Raw genomic sequence first — 22,721 nt, 5'->3', positions numbered from 1 at the left:
TATGGAAATCGCCTGCTCCGCGGGCTCCCAAAATCGTGACAGACAGACAGACACCGCCCACCCACCTAGGCGCCATCGTGCAACTGTGCGCCATTGGTTCATTCTACCTCACAGTTGCTCCAGTGACATCACTGATGACATCACAACTGCCTGACTGACATCACAGTTGCTCGAGTGAGATCACTGATGACATCACAATTGCTCGAGTATCACTGATGACATCACTGATGACATCACAATTGCTCAAATGACATCACTGATGACATTGCATCAGTGATGCATGTATATTCGCATCCCTCCCTCCCTCCCTCCTTCCTCACCCGGTGGCAGTCACCTCCAGACAGCACCTCCCTCCCTCCCTCCCTCCCTCCTCACCCAGTGGCAGTCGCCTCCAGACAGCACCTCCCTCCATCCCTCCCTCCCTCCCTCCTCACCCGGTGGCAGTCGCCTCCAGACAGCACCTCCCTCCATCCCTCCCTCCATCCCTCCATCCCTCCCTCCCTCCTCACCCGGTGGCAGTCGCCTCCAGACAGCACCTCCCTCCATCCCTCCCTCCCTCCCTCCTCACCCGGTGGCAGTCGCCTCCAGACAGCACCTCCCTCCCTCCCTCCTTCCTCACCCGGTGGCAGTCGCCTCCAGACAGCACCTCCCTCCCTCCCTCCCTCCTCACCCGGTGGCAGTTGCCTCCAGACAGCACCTCCCTCCCTCCCTCCCTCCTCACCCGGTGGCAGTCGCCTCCAGACAGCACCTCCCTCCCTCCCTCCTCACCCGGTGGCAGTCGCCTCCAGACAGCACCTCCCTCCCTCCCTCCCTCCCTCCTCACCCGGTGGCAGTCGCCTCCAGACAGCACCTCCCTCCCTCCCTCCCTCCTCACCCGGTGGCAGTCGCCTCCAGACAGCACCTCCCTCCCTCCCTCCCTCCCTCCTCACCCGGTGGCAGTCGCCTCCAGACAGCACCTCCTGGATGAAGACTGCGGGGCCGTCCGGCCGGTTGGAGCCTCCTCCGATGGTGATGCCCAGACTGGAGGAGCGCGCCACTGAAATGAGCTGAATCACCCCCTCGCCTGGGTGACTAACAACACAAACAAACACAAAACACTTGAGTCTTTGCCGGAAAAAAACCCCATTTGTTTCTTGTACTTCTTCATTGTGAGTGGATCCACTACATGACATGTGGATGTGTGGATTCATGCTTGGTTGAGGATGTAACCTCACCAGGACGCTGGATTCACATGAGATCATGAGGTCACGATCACATGACAAATCCCTCTTGCCACCCTCCAATCTATTGGTTGGAAATCAGAACCACCAGTGAGGTGAGCACCAATCAGCTTCCTATTTTATTTATTTTGTATTGAACCTTTATTTATACAGGGAGAGTCTCACTGAGAGCAATGCTCTCTTTTTCAGGAGAGCCCTGTTCACATTCACACCTGCAAGCTGACCAGTACAACCACAGTCTGATCTGCTGCCCACTGATCAGCTCCACTGGAGCGGTTGGGGTTAAGGGCCTTGGCTCATGGGCACCTCAGTGGTGGTAATGAGGGAGGGGCAAGCGCTGCCTTTTCACTTTCTCCACCCAGATTTAACCTGCCGCTACAAGCTCGGTTCTCTAACCTTTAGGCCACCACTGCCCCAATGAGGCAGATGATAGCTCGTCACCTGACCAGCAACGATGACAAGCTGATATTTCCAGGACCTCGAATTTCCAAAACAGAAACTTTTCAGGAAGTAAAAAAAACCTGTTTGCTCTTAAACTACTGAACCAAATGTCGTCAAAGTTGGCACATGTCTTAATTATAGTTAGTTTCCCGCTGAATGTGTCATTACTTTATAAATATCTGACCTGGATAAGCTCAAATGATGTTGTTTATATTATCAGTCCGACTTGGAAGCGCTTTCTCATGGCCAGTCAAGCGGGAGGCAGCCGCATCCTCATGCACGAGCCCCCAAGCTCCAGGCCGCGGGGGCGCGCGCCGGAGCAGCAGGATTGCCCCTCGCCTCTCATGGCTGAATGGGGGCTTTCGCATGGGGTGAGAAATAGTCTGACATAACGTAACGTTAACGTTACTTTATTCTCGTCAGAAAGCACTCCGATTTGCATGTTAAAACAAGTTTGCAGCCTAGGAATAACTGGAAAACATTTGATTGATATATTAACGTCAGAGGAAGCCAGGATGAGTCAAAACGATATGAGAAATACACAGCACGTCTGCCGTGTGTCTTTTCCGGGTTTATTGTCCTGCGTGGGGGGGGGGGGGTACACACGGAGGTAGGGGGGGGATTTCGAGGTTTGACTGACAGATTGAGGGCGAATGGCGTTACGAGATTTACTCACAAGCTCGTTTTAATGCTTTTCCATTGGTTGCATTTGTTAAAAACCACACAGAGACGTGAAGGGTGACCAATGGCATTGATTCATGACAAAAAGTAAGAAAGTGAAAAAAGTGACATTCGAGGTCCTGGCCCGACACCGACAGTACATACTATACTTGACACAACATTGAAACGTGATAAGTGGCTTCCTGGACATTTGTATGTCATAATGTGAAACTAATAAACAAATCTGATGGGGGAGGGGGGGGGGGGGGCAATGACAAGCTGAAGTTGGTCCACGGGTGCTGTACACTAGAAGCTGCCCACTGCTCCTGGCTGCCCCCTGGAGGAAGAACATGCCTCGATGGGATAAATGCAAAGACTGTTTCACCGCAGGCCCGGTTTTACAGGGGTGCAAAGGCACGCATTGCACCCTTATTTTAATTGTCTGTATGCTCAGTTGAAAAGAAGGGTAATTTTTTTTTTTTTATAAATGCTGCAGCTGCACACTTACTGTTTAAAGTTGAATTATAATTGTTGTTTTTCTTTGTTCTTTGATGTGAATTTATAGATTTTTGGCACCTATATGTAACCTTTTAAGGTTGAGATAATTGTATTATTATATGGTTCAAATATTTCAGTAAAGCACTTGAAACACTTGAAATATTCTTGCTTGGCTGGTATCATTCTACTTGAAATGATGGTAAAATGCATTATTTTTAGTAAAATAACGTAAAAAAATTTGGCCGCCCCCCCGGGTCGGTCGGCCCGTGCATGTGCACCCCTTCCTATCTATGGATGCATCCCTAGTCATCTTGTTCTGGAACCGACCCTGTTTCACCAGCCACCATCAGCATGAGTGTAGTCATCATTAAGATAGTAATGACTTGTAACTAGTAATGACTAGTAATGACCTATGACTAGTAATGACCTGTAACTAGTAATGACTAGTAATGACCTGTAACTCCAAGGTGATGATGAAGCATAGATGTGCATGGCTTATATTCATAATTGAAAGATCATCAAGGGCTCTTTAAGTTACTGATCAAAAACATTTGCACTTAAACATGTTAAATGTGGCACTTTATAGTGAACAGGTCTATTTTTATTCATTTTAAAAGAATATAGATTGTTTTCATTTAAATGTGTGGAAGAGCTCAGAAATAAAAATGGGGGGGGGGGATTTACTTTTTGTTTTTGCTCCAAGTGAAATGTTTTACAGTCACTCACTCGATTCAGTAGGTCACTGGTTGGCTTGGTTCCAGCCTTAAAACTATATAAGAACTTTCCCGAGGCAAGAGATGTCACGGGACTGTTCCGCTCTATCGGCCTTAGATCTTTGGTAAAAACAAGCTGTCAACAAGAGACGTGGTGTGGTGGTCTCAGCGTGTCGTACCTGAGGGAGCGCAGCAGGGGGCCACCATTGTTGTAGACGCTCTGAGAACCTGCTGGGCTCAACAGCAAAGGACTCTGGGAACGGGATGAGGAACCGGAGGAGGTGCTGTCCAGGATGCGGCCTCCTTCTCAAACCAGAAAGAAATAACATAAAGAAGAGTGAGTAGAGCGATCAAAATGGTGCTCATAAGGTGTAAATGCCAACCATCCAAGTGATCCACTAATAGAACCATCCAAGTGATCCACTGATAGAACCATCCAAGTGATCCACTGATAGAACCATCCAAGTGATCCACTGGTAGAACCATCCAAGTGATCCACTGATAGAACCATCCAAGTGATCCACTGGTAGAACCATCCAAGTGATCCACTGATAGAACCATACAAGTGATCCACTGATAGAACCATCCAAGTGATCCACTGATAGAACCATCCAAGTGATCCACTGGTAGAACCATCCAAGTGATCCACTGATAGAACCATCCAAGTGATCCGTAGAGAACCACAGGAATGAGTCCGGAAAACATGGCTCAACACTTTCAGCTCATAGGTGTAAAAAGGCAATGGGATCTTTGGTTAAATGTCTGAAATAAATTCTGTGGTTAACAAAAGTTTATGAAACAGTGAAGTTTGTGTTCATCAAGTTCATCTTCACAAATGAGAACCACTTTTATGACTTTTGAAGCGTTTTCTAAAAATCATGTTAAGCTAGAACGACCGGATATACTGTATGCCTCCGCCAACAAGTGAGCAGTCGACATCCATGTCTGTCCAGACTTTGAGCCAAATGTGAAGAAATTCCGTCAAGGTGTTACTGAGATATGGCGTTACCGAGCTTGAAAATGGCGTTCATGAGGTCACATTAACCGTGACCTTTGACCAGCAAAATGTAATCAGTTCATCCTTGAGTCCATGTGGACGTTTGAGGCAAATTAGATTAAATTCCATCAAGGCGTTCCTGAGATATCACGTTACCAGGCGTAATCCAAGTCTCCACAAGCCCTGAGAGCCCTTCAGCTAAAAACAGGGTGTACAGTAAATGATGTCTTTCATGCAAATGCAATGCAGTGCAACGTGAATTGGTCTGGCAATGTCATGCTAGCAATGATCAATACAGTGTGCAAAACCAAAGTGTGAGGAGGAGCAGCATCTGAAAGTGTGGAGATACAGTAGATGTGCCTGATGAAGAGCTACATGGCTCCTAACATCAAACAATGGCCCACATTCAAAACAAAATAATGACTGTTTTTACTGCGCTTGTGCAAAATAGTGAATGTGGAATGGATCATTGAAAAATGGAAGCACCTTGTTGTTGGATAGGAGAGTTGCGTGTGGATCCTCCATACTTCTCCAGCAGCTCAGCAAACTCTTTCCTTTTCAGGGGAAGCAAACGAGAAATGTTAATAATAACAATTAATATCAAGTCAAGTAATAACAATCATTTTAAAGGAGTCATGGACAGATAGAAAGATGCACCGATGCTAGGGCCATATGAAACCCCTTCCCCAAATTTAGTTTTTTCCATTTTAATTTTAATTTTAATTGAGGGGTTATGATCCATATAACTTTTTTTATTACAGCCTCTTCCGCATGTTTCTCAAAGCGAAAACCAAGTTGTGATGTGACGTCAAGGTCCCACGCAAGACTGACCCCCCTCAAAGCAAGACTGACCCCCCTCTCAAAGCAAGACTGACCCCCTCTCAAAGCAAGACTGACCCCCCCTCAAAGCAAGACTGACCCCCCTCTCAAAGCAAGACTGACCCCCCCTCTCAAAGCAAGACTGACCCCCCTCTGACCCCCCCTCAAAGCAAGACTGACCCCCTCTCAAAGCAAGACTGACCCCCTCTCAAAGCAAGACTGACCCCCCTCTCAAAGCAAGACTGACCCCTCTCAAAGCAAGACTGACCCCCCTCTCAAAGCAAGACTGACCCCTCTCAAAGTAAGACTGACCCCTCTCAAAGCAAGACTGACCCCCCCTCTCAAAGCAAGACTGACCCCTCTCAAAGCAAGACTGACCCCCCTCTCAAAGTAAGACTGACCCCCCTCTCAAAGCAAGACTGACCCCCCCTCTCAAAGCAAGACTGACCCCCCTCTCAAAGCAAGACTGACCCCCCCTCTCAAAGCAAGACTCACCCCTCCTCTCAAAGCAAGACTGATCCCCCTCTCAAAGCAAGACTGACCCTCCTCTCAAAGCAAGACTGATCCCCCTCTCAAAGCAAGACTGACCCCCCTCTCAAAGTAAGACTGACCCCCCTCTCAAAGCAAGACTGACCCCCCCCTCTCAAAGCAGCCCGATCAAAAACACAATAATTTCTCTCTGCCCATTTTACAAGGATGAAATAATTTAGGTTACTACAATAATTAGGTCTACTTTTGATTTTGATAATATCAATTTCAGACAAATTATTTTAAATTCTACAATATTGCATGTTTTACAGTTGATTCCATTTTTATTACCAAATTCCATGATTCCGTCTCTTATTTCCGTTTTGCAGAAATCATGGCCTTAACCCAGCAAGCAAAATGATGTCATGATGACGTCTTTCAGTGACGTCCAGGACTAGGCCAAATCACAGCCGATTTGGGGATGATTTAGACGTCTACGCAAGGACGTCGAGCTGATGTTTAAATATGACGTTACCATGAATGGGAAGGAATATTCAGTTATTCTGCTATGTACACTGTGTGTATTCAGCAGCTTTATACATAATTATGTCCAGATTAACAATTTATACTAGATTAAAAAAAAAAAAAAAAAATTGTCCCAACTGGGATTTGAACCCGGAGTCTCCAGCGTGGCAGCGCATTACTCTACCACTACACTATCTGACATTGAACTATATACTGTTTCAAAACATGGATCCCTTTTCACTTGTTCTTTCAACAGTGTGTGTGGAGTCGGGACAGTTTAAAAAATGAAATGTAATTTCATTCAAATCTTAATCTCGAAGAATCATTGAGGGTTCCCTCAAATTTTACGTAAGTCGCGTCTCCAGCCTATTATAACGTTGGTTACCCAGCACTCCTGCACACCACAGCACAGGCTAGACCAGACACAAATATAGCCTACTGTATATCGTAGGATGTAACGTTATTATGGCATAAACATGTTTTTTATTTACTACTGCTTTATTTAAAACGTGGGCATCGGACCTCACAGTGTGACCATCACATTATATTCACACCAAATATCAGAATAACACAAATAATGAGATGATGTGTTGTCATTTACCAGCACCCACCACGTATTGAAATGGAAATGAATTGGTATCGAGTATCAATATTTTCCAGGGTATCGGTATCAAAGTCAGAATTCTAGTAGTGTGACAACCCTGGGGAGGAGGCAGACAGAGACAGAGAGGTATCAGCCCGCCTCATTTTCTCCTCCTCCTTCTCCTCTCCTCCTCGGATCCTCTCTTCTGTTCCCCTCCTCTCATCCTCTCTTCTCCCCTCCCCTCCTCTCCCCCCCCCCCTGCTGCATGGGAGTTAAAGCACACAGCTCAGATTAACACAGAGGCTCATGTCATCAGGACCACAGTCCTGGGTTAAGCTCTCTCTCCCCCTCAGTCTGCTCTGCTTCCTCTGCATGCAGAGAAATGGGGAAGACAGACTCACGCTATCTCAAAGCTTACAGACGCTTGTAAATCCACCATGAATTAAATCCACCGTCTCAAAGCTTTGGTGTCTGGAACCATCGTCTACTGAAACTCACCACAATATCTGAGACAATTCAATATGATATTATTACAATATAACTCGTATATCACTTTAAAGCTCTTTGATTTTGCACTTGATCATTTATGACAGTATAAATTGAGATTGTCTTGTTTGCTTCATCTTTTGCTATTGATGAGATTGCTGCGCTGCATACCGTACAAGAGTAATCTGATTACTCACTATGGCCATTACAATGATCTTGAATCTTGAATGTACAGGTATGATAGGGCTGGGTATCGTTATCAGTACCAGTACCCTTAAAGTGAAACTTATCCCAATCGAGTACTTCATGCTATACCATTTTTCCACAGGTGTGCAGTGTGTTAATGACATGTCTGGAGCGTTTAGTGCTGGACTACATAATGTCAGATTCCTCCTTCTCTTGATCCTTGGCACTTTGCTTATAGGAAAAACAGATCAGTTGAGGATGCTATCTGATCCAACAGATCAGTTGAGGATGCTATCTGATCAACAGATCAGTTGAGGATGCTATCTCCATAGCTCTGAACTCTGTCTATGAACACTTAGATAAAAGTGAATCTTATGTCAGAATGCTTTTCATAGACTATAGTTCTGCTTTCAATATGATCATTCCCTCACTTCTGATCCGTAAACTGCTCAATCTGGTCTGTGTGATGCTGCCTGTGAATGGATTTTTAGTTTTTTTATTTTATTTTGAGGCCTCACAGAGTCAGGATTGGAAATAATCTGTGTGATATAGTTGTTCTGCTCACCTCAAAGCTGCATTCTTACTTCTTTCTTGTTTACCCTCTTTACGATCGCTCACTACCTCGACAATCTGATTGTAAAGTACATGGACGATACCACCGTCATGGGGCTCATAAACTCAAATGACGAGTCCAACTACAGATCAGAGGTACAAAACCTAGTCAGGTGGAGCGAGGCCAACAACCTCATTCTTAATGCTTGTCATTGATTTCCGCCGTACAAAGGCACTCCATCATCCTATCATAATCAATGGCACCGAGGTTGATATGGTAAAGAGCATTACATTTCTTGGTGTCACTATTTCGGATGATCTTAGCTGGCACTCGAATACCAAAACAATCGTTAAAAAGTGCCAGCAACGGCTTTTCTTTCTAAGACGACTGAAGGATTTTACACATAACAGCCAGATCCTCCTTCATTTAAAAAAGCATGTATGAACTTCCTAACTTAACTTAAGACTTCAGCTACATACCTGCCAACACTCCTGATTTACGCGGGAGTCTCCCTATTTTTAACCCTTTCTCCCGCTGTGCTCCTGATTGGCAATTTCTCCCGCTAATCTCTCGATGTCATACAACAACTCAAATGGGTGTTTGACAGTTCCTGTAATATGTCCAGACTGTAGGATGTCATGGTACCTGGCAACCCAGCGCAAGCTCTCAGGTGAGGACCGCATGTGCTGTATGGGCTCCGCTCGCTGTGCCACTGGAAATGAATGAAACACGTCCCAAGAAGAAGAAATACGCGTCCAAATTTCAGTCCACTTGGTGCAAAAGATCTTCCTGTTTCTAACCGCTATCAGCAAACACCATGCATGTTGCAAGCTTTGACATCTGTGCCTCCTGTCTCACTTGCCTCTGCAGACTAGTCCTGTATATATACAGTGTATATATATATATATTTATATATATATATATATATATATATATACCGTATATATATATATAATATTCATTCCTGTTCTTATTTCTGAAGGTTTCACTCACTGACACTCACAATGTTAGCATTTGATATTTTTTGTGATGTAAATTTTAGATGTTGACTTTTGATCACATCTTTTGTACATGTTGTATGTTTATTTGATTAGTATTTATTTGTCTGTAGCTACCCCAGAAAAGCTCCCTCTTTTTCACAGCCCCTGTTGGCAGGTATGGAGACAGCAGGTTTGTAGAAGACGGCGCCTGGACTGTCATGTTGGGGTGGAGGAGAGGTGTCAAATCCTGTCTCCACTTAGGATTAGACGCATCCTACATGTACATGTACGCCATAAGGCCACATGTTACGCTCATGCTCTTTTAAATATCTTAAGCCACTATTACCTTTGCCAACTTAGTTAAAGATCTCATTACTTGTAATGGAAGTATCGTGGGAAGAACAGGTGACCTTGTTTTGACCAGCCCACAACAGGTCATGGTCAGATTAGAACGATGGCAGGCCCACAAGCTACTGTAAGAAAGCTAAAGGTTCAGGCATTCCGGAAGAGTGGGGTTGGTGTTTCAGAAGGAGCGTGCCGCGTGGACTTTAGGTTTTGAAAATCTTGTTTGCCGAACGTCGAGTGTTAAATGCCATTTTGAGACCAAACACGAGAAAAATTTAGGGAGACACACACACACACACACGTTCCAAAAATGGCACTTCATATCAAAAAGGTTGCTGATCTAAATGGAAAAAATTTGGGGTTTTGGGGTTAAAATGTGCTTTGTGTTTTTCTCATAACCTGCATAATCACATAATATTGTAGAATAGTCTAACACAAGGTTCCTTTTCCTAAGGTTACTAAACAAAAGCCTGCAAACAAAACAAAAACATTCTTGAGAAAAAATAATCATGAGAATACAGGGTGAACAGCAACAGCACCTCTGCAGGAATAGTATATACATCTACAATATGCAACCTACTTTGCCTCCTCGTCTCTGGCTATGAGAAGGCGCATGTGATTGGTTGCGGAGGCCGCTCTCAGAATGTCCACAGCTCTGCAGAAGCACAGACACAAAGACAACACACTGTGTTCACATCATTGTTTGAGCATCACACTTTGTCATTTGAGGTTCTAGCAAAGTTGAGAGCAAGATTACTTGCGTACGTTTCACTTGAGACTCCTATTAGACTGTCCCCATTCACCTCCATGATCTGGTCTCCTGCCATCAGGTTTCCTGTCAAAGCAAGGTCAAACAGCAATGCTATGGTGTACAGTGGTGCTATCAGATAGCAGTGTTTCCCCTAGAAACATATTCAGGCCTGGAGGGATTTCGAAATGTACCCCGACCGCAACGGTGGGGGCCCTCGCTGGCGACGCTAAACTTTTAGCTAACCTGTTCACATATATGTTCGCAATGGCATCCCAAGTATCATCATACTATTATGGGATGTGATGCGAACAGTTGTATTATGGGATGTGCATTTCCCAGGCAACGACACACATTGACACGTTTTGGAACAGCGCCGCACGCTGGCACAATAGTCCTAATAGCAAAATGCTTATTGTTTTGAATGATTTGGCATCTTCTATTACTGTCAACACCAGTATTGTTGTATTGTAATAATATGTCATAAAGGTTTATTGAAATTTTGGGGAGAGCAGGAAGGAGATCTAAAAAATATATATATATTTATTTTCTGGCGGGCCCGCCAGGCCTGTAGTATGGTAGGGGAAACACTGCAGATAGGTCAAACAGCAATGCTATGGTGTACAGTGGTGCTATCAGTATACAACATGTATACAACATGTATACAACATGTATACAACATGCGTATCTCCCTGCTCTACAACATCCACCAAATCGGACACTTCCTCAGCAGGCACTGTGCCCAGCTGCCTCGTCGTCTTGGTTCCTTCCTCCTGGCACACTGCTCCACTAGCTCCTGCCAGCTCCTTCACAAAGATCTCCCCTGACACCAAACTCCTAGACTCAGCACACTGCCTGTAGACACCCATCCTCAATTCTAATCCCTGCTGATTGTATGACAGTTTGCAACAGTCCACACCCAAACACAGAGCAGCTAAACACGCAGATTATCAACGGAAAAACATGTCCAGCCTCCAGGAGGCAGTTACAAGGAGGCCACATGGGGATTTCTTCCTATGCTTTGACTTCTGCCACTTGGTGCTGTGAATCGTGGAGGTGTGTCAACACAGGTGGAAAACATGTCAGCAGTGGAAGGCAATACAAATCAAAATGATGAGAAGAAAACTACACATCTCACCTCCTCCTCTACTTGCTCATGTCTAGTTAAAAAGACATTTTCTGGCAGGCTATGGTAGGTTTACACTAGGGGGAGCTCTAGCTGTCATGTCAGCTGCTGCTACTCCTCAGGGGCCAGTTGCACCAAGTGGTCTTACGACTGGTCTTAAGCTAAGCCGGTCATAACTTTACGACCTAACAGCTACGCCGGTTGCCTTTTTCTCACTAAGACCGGTCATAAATATTACGCCTGGTCAGGAGGAGGCATAAGGTGCCTGTGCCTGTAAGAGATCTCCGTGGTAGTCTATCAGCGGAGACCTGCTGTGATTGAGTCCTCACCGTCCTCATCGTCGTAAAGTCGCCTTCGAAGCATGACATAACAAACTAGTTGTGTGGCTTAGCCTTCCCAAATGTTGAGGGTCGTTTTTTTAGAATTTAATACATGGAATTGGGAACGTTACATTCAATTTCATTCAGACTGCCTGGCACTCAATCGCCGCCATTTTCCCCCGGAGCTTCCACAGGAGGAGGGAGGAGGGAGGGTGTAGTGACGCACATACAGTAGTGGCCATAGACTGTATATTAGAGCGTAATGGCACAGTGACAGCGCGAGGCACATTTTTGGGCAAATCATGGGGCATTCCCTGGCAATTCACATACGACCGACGTAGTTAAGACCAGACGTAAGCCCTGTTGGTGCAACAGGCGTAAATCCACTCTAAAGACCAGGCATAGTTAAGACCACTTGGTGCAACTGGCCCCAGAGCTTCTGCTGAAAATGTGATGTGTAAGTGTATGACCCTACTCTTTATAACATCCTGACGTGCTTTGTTTGATGTTTTGTATTGTGCTGCCCTACTGTAATTAGTACTAGGGATGGGCATTTCTAGCAAAAACACTATTCGAAATTCGCTGGCCAAATTCGAATTTAATTCGAAATTCGAAAATAAAAATAAAAATGTAAAAAAAATTAAAAATGTATTTTTTTTTTATTTTTTTTTTTGTGAGTGAAATGTTGCATTGTCTCCCCTGATTCTAAGTCTACGGCTTTATTAATTAATATAAAAAGCTTCTGCTGTGGATTTTTAGCTCAAACAAGCATTGCACCACTGAAGTAAAGAACATGTTACATGACATTGACATTTTCGAAAATAAAAAACAGTTTTGACAATCATGAGTGGTTCATTAAATATTTAGTAGGCTCAGGTCTGAGTGCCAAAGGGGTGCCAAAGTCACCCCTCTCCCTCTTCATGGGATTTCATCCGCCATTCATTTTTCCATAAACCTTGCTTAAAATGCTTATAAAAATTGTTTTACTTGCTCAAACCAAGCGATTTGACTATACTTAGAATCAGGGGAGACAATGCAACATTTCACTCAAAAAAAAAAAAAATCGAATTTCGAATTTCAATAAGAAAAGTCGACCTTGATAATAACAACGATTATTCGAAAATTCGAAATTCGATGCCCATCCCTAATTAGTACTAAACATCTCCATCCCAACAGTCACCTGACATACAGAGAGCGAAAGAAAAGAGAAGATATTCCAGGAACTGACCTGATCCGGCTCAACTGGCCGGGTTTGCTGTATAAGACTTCTGCCTGTTCATGTCTGACAGTGGGCTCATGTTTAGCTGCTGCTCTTATCCAGAATGACTTACAATTCCTCAATCAAGGAGTATCGGGGCCAGAGACAGGTAGAATGTGGTGTGTTAGAACAATGAGAGAGTGTGTGGAAACTGGAAAGGAGGACCAAATCACAATGTTGTTTAAGATAAGATGGCTGGAGCTCAGTGGGTCCATACAGAAGATGGGGCCACGGCCCACGACGCAGCTTGTTGATAGTCTATGCTAGTTTATATTTTCAGCTTGTTGGCCTGCCTCTCAATCGATAAACAGCCTGATTCATTGTTTCTGTTCACATGTTATAGGATCATAATACCAGTCAACCCCTAGACACGAGGGATTGAATATTGAGCATATGACTGGGCCGATCACGTCACACAGAGGGCCAAGGTTGCTTGTCATCAGTGTTGGGCAAGTTATTCAGGAAATGTAATTAGCTACTGGATTACTCCTTAAAAAAGTAATACAATTACTTTACTGATTACTTGGTATCAAAAGTAATTAGTTGCATTACTAGTTACTCTCGATTACGCATCCCCCTTCCGAAAACGTGACATACAACCTATTTAGCCAGGTCCTTTTAGAAGTGAATCCACTTTATTGGAACAATAATTAACCTACAGGAGGAGTCAACAATCAGCCAAACTGCTGACTTGTACTTATTTGCCTACCTAGGTCAAAACACTAAGAGTGTTCTGGCAATGCACTAGACTCACATACTGTAGCCACACCTATCTCCACACTTTGATCACTGTGTGCCAGCACTGGAGAAAGTCCTGCAGTTTTCACACATGCGCTTTATACCGGGAAATGACCAGAAAGCGGTGTAATGCCTTCATGTGTGAAAGTTGTTTTCCGGTATAAGCGCGTCCCCGTCATCGCGGACATTTCACCACTTCGGAGCTTGTCATAAGAGCGGTATGTCTGCTTCATGTGTGGGCGTGCCGATTTCTGGCCAGTCCTTCAGTCCTCCTCAGCAGCCCGACAGACACAGCGAAAATGGCAGCGGCTTGTTCTGAGAGTCTGAAGCCGCCCAACGCTTGTAGAGAAAGCAGATGCACAAAGCAAAATGTGGAAGTATTTTGTTTACGTTGCCAACAGCGAAGGCAAGCCCCTGGACACATCAAACGAAGCCAGTCTGTAAGAAGTGCTTCAACGCGACGCAGGTGAACGGATAAACATCGAACCAGCCAGGCTATTTCTCTCCGACAGGGATCCCAACTTCTTCAAAGATTTCAGTTCAAAGACTGGTTAGCGAATGTGAAGGATACAACATACATGCCCTCTTAAGTCAAACGAGTGTGATTTATTGTGTGACAAGAGAACTTATTTCACCATCGGAGTTTTACCCTGCAATGCACTGCGACTGCCCACTGCTCCTAGTTCTAGGAAGGTTCCTAGTAGAGGATGGGTCAAATGCAGGGGATGAATTTCCCCATGGGGATAAATAAAGGATAACTTAACTTACTTAACTTAACTTAACTTAACTTAACAACCCCACAAAGAGTGGATCAGTGGAAGTCGACTCTCAGGCACTGTGGTTAGAATAAAAAGGCCCTCTAGCTTTTTATCCAAAGGCCTTATTGCAGTAATGAGATGTGTCCTCTCTCGTCAAAAGCTGCCTGACTTAGTAATGAGATGTGTCCTCTCTCGTCAAAAGCTGCCTGACTTAGTAATGAGATGTGTCCTCTCTCGTCATTAATGAAAGCTGCCTGACTTAGTAATGAGATGTGTCCTCTCTCGTCATTAATGAAAGCTGCCTGACTTAGTAATGAGATGTGTCCTCTCTCGTCATTAATGAAAGCTGCCTGACTTAGTAATGAGATGTGTCCTCTCTCGTCATTAATGAAAGCTGCCTGACTTAGTAATGAGATGTGTCCTCTCTCGTCATTAATGAAAGCTGCCTGACTTAGTAATGAGATGTGTCCTCTCTCGTCATTAATGAAAGCTGCCTGACTTAGTAATGAGATGTGTCCTCTCTCGTCATTAATGAAAGCTGCCTGACTTAGTAATGAGATGTGTCCTCTCTCGTCATTAATGAAAGCTGCCTGACTTAGGAGGATCAGAGCATTTTAATTTAGCGCGGCTCCCATGACACATTTCAGTGGATATCAGAGGATTGGGGCAAAATCCTTGATGGGGAAGATTACGAGTGCAGATTACACAACCAACTACAGTTGTTGGAAGTTGGTGCAACAGGCACTGATGAGGGTAACGATAAGTGATAAAGCACTGATGAGGGTAACGATAAGTGATAAAGCACTGATGAGGGTAACGATAAAAGTGATAAAGCACTGATGAGGGTAATAATAAGTGATAAAGCACTGGTGAGGGTAGTGATAAGTGATAAAGCACTGGTGAGGGTCATGACAAGTGATAAAGCACTGGTGAGGGTCATGACAAGTGATAAAGCACTGGTGAGGGTAGTGATAAGTGATAAAGCACTGGTGAGGGTAATTATAAGTGATAAAGCACTGGTGAGGGTAATGATAAGTGATAAAGCACTGGTGAGAGTCATGATAAGTGATAAAGCACTGGTGAGGGTAATGATAAGTGATAAAGCACTGGTGAGAGTCATGATAAGTGATAAAGCACTGGTGAGGGTAATACGTGATAAAGCACTGGTGAGGGTCATAAGTGATACAGCACTGGTGAGGGTAATAAGTGATAAAGCACTGGTGAGGGTCATGATAAGTGATACAGCACTGGTGAGGGTAATAAGTGATAAAGCACTGGTGAGGGTAATACGTGATAAAGCACTGGTGAGGGTAATGATAAGTGATAAAGCACTGGTGAGGGTAATAAGTGATAAAGCACTGGTGAGGGTAATGATAAGTGATAAAGCACTGATGAGGGTAACGATAAGTGATAAAGCACTGGTGAGGGTAGTGATAAGTGATAAAGCACTGGTGAGGGTAATGATAAGTGATAAAGCACTGGTGAGGGTCATGACAAGTGATAAAGCACTGGTGAGGGTAATAAGTGATAAAGCACTGGTGAGGGTAGTGATAAGTGATAAAGCACTGGTGAGGGTAATTATAAGTGATAAAGCACTGGTGAGGGTAATGATAAGTGATAAAGCACTGGTGAGAGTCATAAGTGATAAAGCACTGGTGAGGGTAATGATAAGTGATAAAGCACTGGTGAGGGTCATGATAAGTGATAAAGCACTGGTGAGGGTAATAAGTGATAAAGCACTGGTGAGGGTCATGATAAGTGATACAGCACTGGTGAGGGTAATAAGTGATAAAGCACTGGTGAGGGTCATGATAAGTGATACAGCACTGGTGAGGGTAATAAGTGATAAAGCACTGGTGAGGGTCATTATAAGTGATAAAGCACTGGTGGTCATGATAACTGATAAAGCACTGGTGAGGGTAATACGTGATAAAGCACTGGTGAGGGTAATGATAAGTGATAAAGCACTGGTGAGGGTAGTGATAAAGCACTGGTGAGGGTAATGATAAGTGATAAAGCACTGGTGAGGGTAGTGATAAGTGATAAAACACTGGTGAGGGTCATGATAAGTGATAAAGCACTGGTGAGGGTCATGATAAGTGATACAGCACTGGTGAGGGTCATGATAAGTGATAAAGCACTGCTGAGGGTCATGATAAGTGATAAAGCACTGGTGAGGGTAATGATAAGTGATAAAGCACTGGTGAGGGTAATACGTGATAAAGCACTGGTGAGGGTAGTGATAAGTGATAAAGCACTGGTGAGGGTAGTGATAAGTGATAAAGCACTGGTGAGGGTAGTGATAAGTGATAAAGCACTGGTGAGGGTAATAAGTGATAAAGCACTGGTGAGGGTCATGATAAGTGATAAAGCACTGGTGAGGGTAATAAGTGATAAAGCACTGGTGAGGGTAGTGATAAGTGATAAAGCACTGGTGAGGGTAATAAGTGATAAAGCACTGGTGAGGGTAATAAGTGATAAAGCACTGGTGAGGGTCATGATAAGTGATAAAGCACTGGTGAGGGTAATACGTGATAAAGCACTGGTGAGGGTCATGATAAGTGATACAGCACTGGTGAGGGTAATACGTGATAAAGCACTGGTGAGGGTAGTGATAAGTGATACAGCACTGGTGAGGGTCATGATAAGTGATAAAGCACTGGTGAGGGTAATACGTGATAAAGCACTGGTGAGGGTAGTGATAAGTGATACAGCACTGGTGAGGGTAGTGATAAGTGATAAAGCACTGGTGAGGGTAATAAGTGATAAAGCACTGGTGAGGGTAATAAGTGATAAAGCACTGGTGAGGGTAATAAGTGATAAAGCACTGGTGAGGGTAATAAGTGATAAAGCACTGGTGAGGGTAATAAGTGATAAAGCACTGGTGAGGGTAATAAGTGATAAAGCACTGGTGAGGGTCATGATAAGTGATACAGCACTGGTGAGGGTAATAAGTGATAAAGCACTGGTGAGGGTAATAAGTGATAAAGCACTGGTGAGGGTCATGATAAGTGATAAAGCACTTGTGAGGGTAGTGATAAGTGATAAAGCACTGGTGAGGGTAATGATAAGTGATAAAGCACTGGTGAGGGTAATGATAAGTGATAAAGCACTGGTGAGGGTAATGATAAGTGATAAAGCACTTGTGAGGGTAGTGATAAGTGATAAAGCACTGGTGAGGGTAGTGATAAGTGATAAAGCACTGGTGAGGGTAATGATAAGTGATAAAGCACTGGTGAGGGTAATGATAAGTGATAAAGCACTTGTGAGGGTAGTGATAAGTGATAAAGCACTGGTGAGGGTAGTGATAAGTGATAAAGCACTTGTGAGGGTCATGATAAGTGATAAAGCACTGGTGAGGGTAGTGATAAGTGATAAAGCACTTGTGAGGGTCATGATAAGTGATAAAGCACTGGTGAGGGTAATGATAAGTGATACAGCACTGGTGAGGGTAATGATAAGTAAGACGTAAACAAAGATGCAGTATGACAAGAAAAAGTGCACTTGGAAAGTAATGACAGTACCATCAACTGAAGCAAGGCCACCAGGTAAAATGCGTTTAACGTAGACTCCAAACTCCTCTCCACTTATCTCCTTCACTCCACCAATCACTTTGATTCCTGTTGGAGAAAAATCACAAAACAATCATGACTTTTCAAAGGACTGAATTTGAAATCAATCAAACCTCAAAGGAATGTAAGAGATTTCCCATTGGAAACCATTACAAATCCCAAGCCATTGAGTGTAATGCAGGAGAGAGCTGGCCAGCAGCACAGCACAGTACATGTTCAGCAGCAGAGAGCTGGCCAGCAGCACAGTACAGTACATGTTCAGCAGCAGAGAGCTGGCTAACAGCACAGTACATGTTCAGCAGCAGAGAGCTGGCTAACAGCACAGCACATGTTCAGCAGCAGAGAGCTGGCTAACAGCACAGTACATGTTCAGCAGCAGAGAGCTGGCTAACAGCACAGTACATGTTCAGCAGCAGAGAGCTGGCTAACAGCACAGTACATGTTCAGCAGCAGAGAGCTGGCTAACAGCACAGTACATGTTCAGCAGCAGAGATCTGGCTAACAGCACAGCACATGTTCAGCAGCAGAGAGCTGGCTAACAGCACAGTACATGTTCAGCAGCAGAGAGCTGGCTAACAGCACATCACATGTTCAGCAGCAGAGAGCTGGCTAACAGCACAGCACATGTTCAGCAGCAGAGAGCTGGCTAACAGCACAGTACATGTTCAGCAGCAGAGAGCTGGCTAACAGCACAGTACATGTTCAGCAGCAGAGAGCTGGCCAGCAGCACAGCACAGTACATACATCAATAGTCATGACTTTGTACAGATGGCATTTAGAATATTGTGATCTCCAGGGAGCGAGGGGATGGTCATTATAAGGGCATATTGCTGACAGAGGAGGACTGGGAAGGTTATGTAACTAAGTTCTTAGCTACAGTATGGTGATTCACCATACTGTAGCTAAGGTGATATTCATTGATTTCAAGAGGCAGAAATATGCTCATTCATTTGGGTTACAGTAACTGTCCTCCATGTAGGGCTCAGCTCACTGCAGTCAACCCACCAGGAAGTGGATTTTCTTCAAAATGCAAAAGGGACTTATGCTGCATTCGTCTATGGTCGGAGGCGGGAAGTGGCAAGTTTTATTCGATTTTTGCTAGTAGCAAGTGGTAATGTGCGACCTCAGAGTTATAAACAAATGCAGCATGAGGCAGAGGGGGCTTTCTATCGATGGCGATTGAATAGAAAAGAAGACTTACCCAGACCATTCTCACAGTCTACAAACTCATGGGAATGAACGGCTCGGTCTACTCCATATGGACCCATCAGTGTCCTGGTTAAAGATGGAGGGATGAAAGAGGAGAGAAGGAGAAAATAAGTCAATCACAAACTTCACACTATAACCATCCTGCCTGTGTGGATGTCTCTCTGGATAGAACGGTCATTCCCATTCAAATCATCAACCATCCTGAACAGTCGGAGTGGCGGCCATTTTTATGTGAACTGTAGGGCTAGTTAGCTTCCATAGTCTCGCTTGCCAGACTATTTGCCTGCACCGGGAGAGAGTCTGGCTGGTCATACCTCCACTCTGGGCTAGCAGGGAAAAAAGGCTCTGTTATCTTTACAACCATCCACCAAAACTAGCAAGCAGGCCTGCTTTATTGCACAATCCAAATCTTTGTCAAAACTTGCCATCTTCAGCGTGTAGCAACGAGCTAGTGTTGTTGTTGTTTCACAGCGGTGGAGGCATTTGAGATCGACAGATTCGACACGCAGAGCGCGGAAAGCAAATCCATAAATGGTCGGAGCCGGTCGGTCTGAGCTGGTCGGAGCCAATGGCAGAGCTTGCAGGGAGCGGAGAGGGATTTTCTTCCGCTGCCGACTGAAATGGTCAGCACCAATGGCAGAGCTTAGACCTGCAGCCTGCTTCCAGGCAGTCACACTAGCACACACACTAGGGGGGGCACGGTGGCTCAGTGGTAGAGCTGTCGCCTCGCAGTCAGAAGGTCCTGAGTTCGATTCTCGCCTGGGACACTGTGGGCGCTGTGGTTGTGTTCCCTCCATATCTTCAGTGCCTACTGCCCAGGTGGGGTATCTCGTCGTAAGGGCCTTTCTGTCTGTGTGGAGTTTGCATGTTCTCCCCGTGCTCCCCCAGGGGGGGTTCCTCCGTATATAACCCCCCCCCCCCCCCCCCCCATTAAAAACATGCAGAAGATCAGATCGTCATCGTCATCCGACCAGTGACGACAACATCCGAAGTCGGTCCCCGGGCGCTGTACGAGAAAGCGACCACTGCTCCTGGCCTGCCCCCCGGAGGAAAGGACAAAGCCAGGATGGGTTAAATGCAGAGGACAAATTTCACCGGCCACCGTCAGCATTAGGGCTGTGAATCGTCACTGGCCTCACGATTCGATTCGATTACGATTCATCTGTCAACGATTCGATTCGATTCGATTAAACGATGCATCACGATGCATCGCGATGCATCTTAAATCGATGCATCACTTTTTCCGCAATACATGATTTATTTTTTCTCACTTTCTTTTTTCTCACTGTGTGGCTACTTTTAAAATAAAAGTGCATTTGGAGACTTCCGGTGGAGCCATGCCTGATGCGGTCGCATAGTTAAGTGCTCTGTCTCAATCGGTATCAAATTCACCCCCAAACTTGAAAAATTCAATAAACAAACTACTTCGAGTAAGAAATGAGTGGAAGGGGAAGGAATAGAAAAGAAAAGAAACCCAAAAACAAGGTAACTGAAGCTTGTACGTCGAAAAATAGCGAAATGGCCACTTCTGAGAATGGCGTGGGCGTGCTAGCCGAAAAACAGGGAGAAGGCCCTCTCAGCACCGGAGGTGAGCTGCTCAACGAAATGCTGTCTATCTCCAAAGAACTCCGAGAATTCAAGAAAGATATGTACTCGGCCTTCTCCGAACTTAAGGGGGAAATAAAGAAAGACCTGAAAGAGGAGATAACAACGCTGAAAGTCGAACTCTATCAGAAGCTAACGGAGGTCGGGGAAATACTCAACACCCAGGGCCAGGCTATTTCCGCGGCGGAGGAGCGGATTGCGGTGATGGAAGAGAGCGGGTCAGTAACCAAAGAAGCTATGATATCGCTGCTCAAAGAACAACGCAGGCTACGGGAAAAGGTGACGGACCTGGAAAGTAGGTCGAGACGAAATAATATCCGGATATACGGGATACGGGAAGAGGCCGAGGGTGACTCGGTGATTACTTTCGTGGAGAACTTGCTGAATACGGAGCTCACATTACCCGAAGGTATGTCTCTTCAAATCCAACGCGCACACCGAGCGCTGGCGAGAAAACCAGGACCCGATGTCAATCCTAGATCCATCGTTGTAAACTTCCTGCAGTTTGAAGTTAAGGAATCAATCCTGAAGCTGGCTTGGAAGAAGAAAATCCAAATCAACAACAAACAGATTTACTTTGACCACGACTACGCCTACGAAGTGATGGAGAAGCGCCGTGCCTACGGGGGAATCAAAAAAGCTCTCAAGGAAAGAGGGATCCGATTCCAAACACCGTTCACGAGGATCCGAATCCACTGGAGCACCGGGCCGAAGACCTACGAGGACGCGCAGGATGCCACACGTGAGATGAATGAGAGGGGATTCCACCTGGTCGCTCCGAGGGGGGACACGAGCTCTTCCATGGAGGATCGTATACAGAAGGCGTTTCCATGGCAACGGAGGGAAGAGAGGATCAGAGGGGGCCGAATGGAGACGAGAGTGAAGGAAAAGTTACAGCCGTTCAGGAGGGCAGAGTCGCAGGAGTAAAAGGAGAATGGGAAGAACACAAAAGAACTGTACGTAAACGAGGGAAGTAAATTAGAGGACATTTCCTATTCTATTTTATTTTACATTTTATTTTAATTAAAGGAAGATCTGCTTTAGTTACCTACTGACTATAAATAAGTATAATAATTTAGGAAACTATTATCTTGGATTACCGATTGACCAGACAAGCATGTTTCATCTATGTTGGACTTATCTAGAGGTCATGGAATGTACAAGCATTCCTCCACTAGGGGGGGCCCCCACCATTTGGGGGGGGGTTTTCCCTCCACCCACCAACAGGGACTATAGAGGGACCATAGTCCCCCTGCTCAGGGAAGTTTCTGTTATTTCTTATTGTTTTTTGTTACTCAAAGGGGAGATCTGGTTTTGTTTTTCATATACGATTCCTACAAGTAGGAAGGACATTCTCATACATAGCAACGCACCCAATTCCAAAACGATGAATGTACGCACCACATGGTTTATGTGATTTCGCTAAATGTAAATGGGCTTCGTAACCCAGTTAAACAAAAAAGAACCTTGGCAAAACTGAAGAGAGAGAATATTGATATCGCCCTGATTCAGGAGACACACATGTCAGGGGTAGAATATGAAAAGCTCAGAAGACAAGGATTTAAGTATGTGTTCCACGCTTCAAATGGGAATAGGCACACAAGAGGGGTAGCAATATTGATTTCGGGTAGAATAATGTATGAACACATAACAACTATAAAGGACAAAGAAGGAAGATTCATATTGATAAAGGGTAAAATTGAGGGTCATTTGTTTACTATCTATAATGTGTATGTTCCACCTGGCTCAGAGTCAGATTTCTATGTACAAATATTGGATAAGATTGCGGCAGAAGCACAGGGAACTTTTTTTGTGGAGGTGACTTCAATATTACTCTGAATCCTCATATTGATTCATCAGGACTGAGATCAGGCCAATCCAAAAAAACTACAAGGAAAATAAACTCAATAATA

General features: G+C 44.8%; 1 protein-coding gene across 1 annotated transcript in view; it reads right to left on the bottom strand.

Annotated features, from left to right (window-relative positions):
• LOC310787882 (syntaxin-binding protein 4) overlaps window positions 1-22,721 on the bottom strand; it is a gene marked incomplete at both ends in the record, with an annotated part of 82,474 nt that overhangs the window by 25,529 nt on the left and 34,224 nt on the right. The window contains 7 exons of the mRNA XM_083649339.1: window positions 930-1,071; window positions 3,712-3,838; window positions 5,016-5,083; window positions 10,055-10,129; window positions 10,240-10,309; window positions 17,947-18,042; window positions 19,196-19,269. Of these exons, the coding sequence (XP_083505465.1) occupies window positions 930-1,071; window positions 3,712-3,838; window positions 5,016-5,083; window positions 10,055-10,129; window positions 10,240-10,309; window positions 17,947-18,042; window positions 19,196-19,269 (652 nt within the window). The remainder of the gene's footprint in view (window positions 1-929; window positions 1,072-3,711; window positions 3,839-5,015; window positions 5,084-10,054; window positions 10,130-10,239; window positions 10,310-17,946; window positions 18,043-19,195; window positions 19,270-22,721) is intronic.

The sequence above is a fragment of the Poromitra crassiceps genome (genome assembly GCF_964638095.1).
Source record: "Poromitra crassiceps genome assembly, chromosome: 13".
Lineage (NCBI taxonomy): Eukaryota > Metazoa > Chordata > Actinopteri > Beryciformes > Melamphaidae > Poromitra > Poromitra crassiceps.
This window is presented reverse-complemented; position numbering and strand designations above follow the sequence as displayed.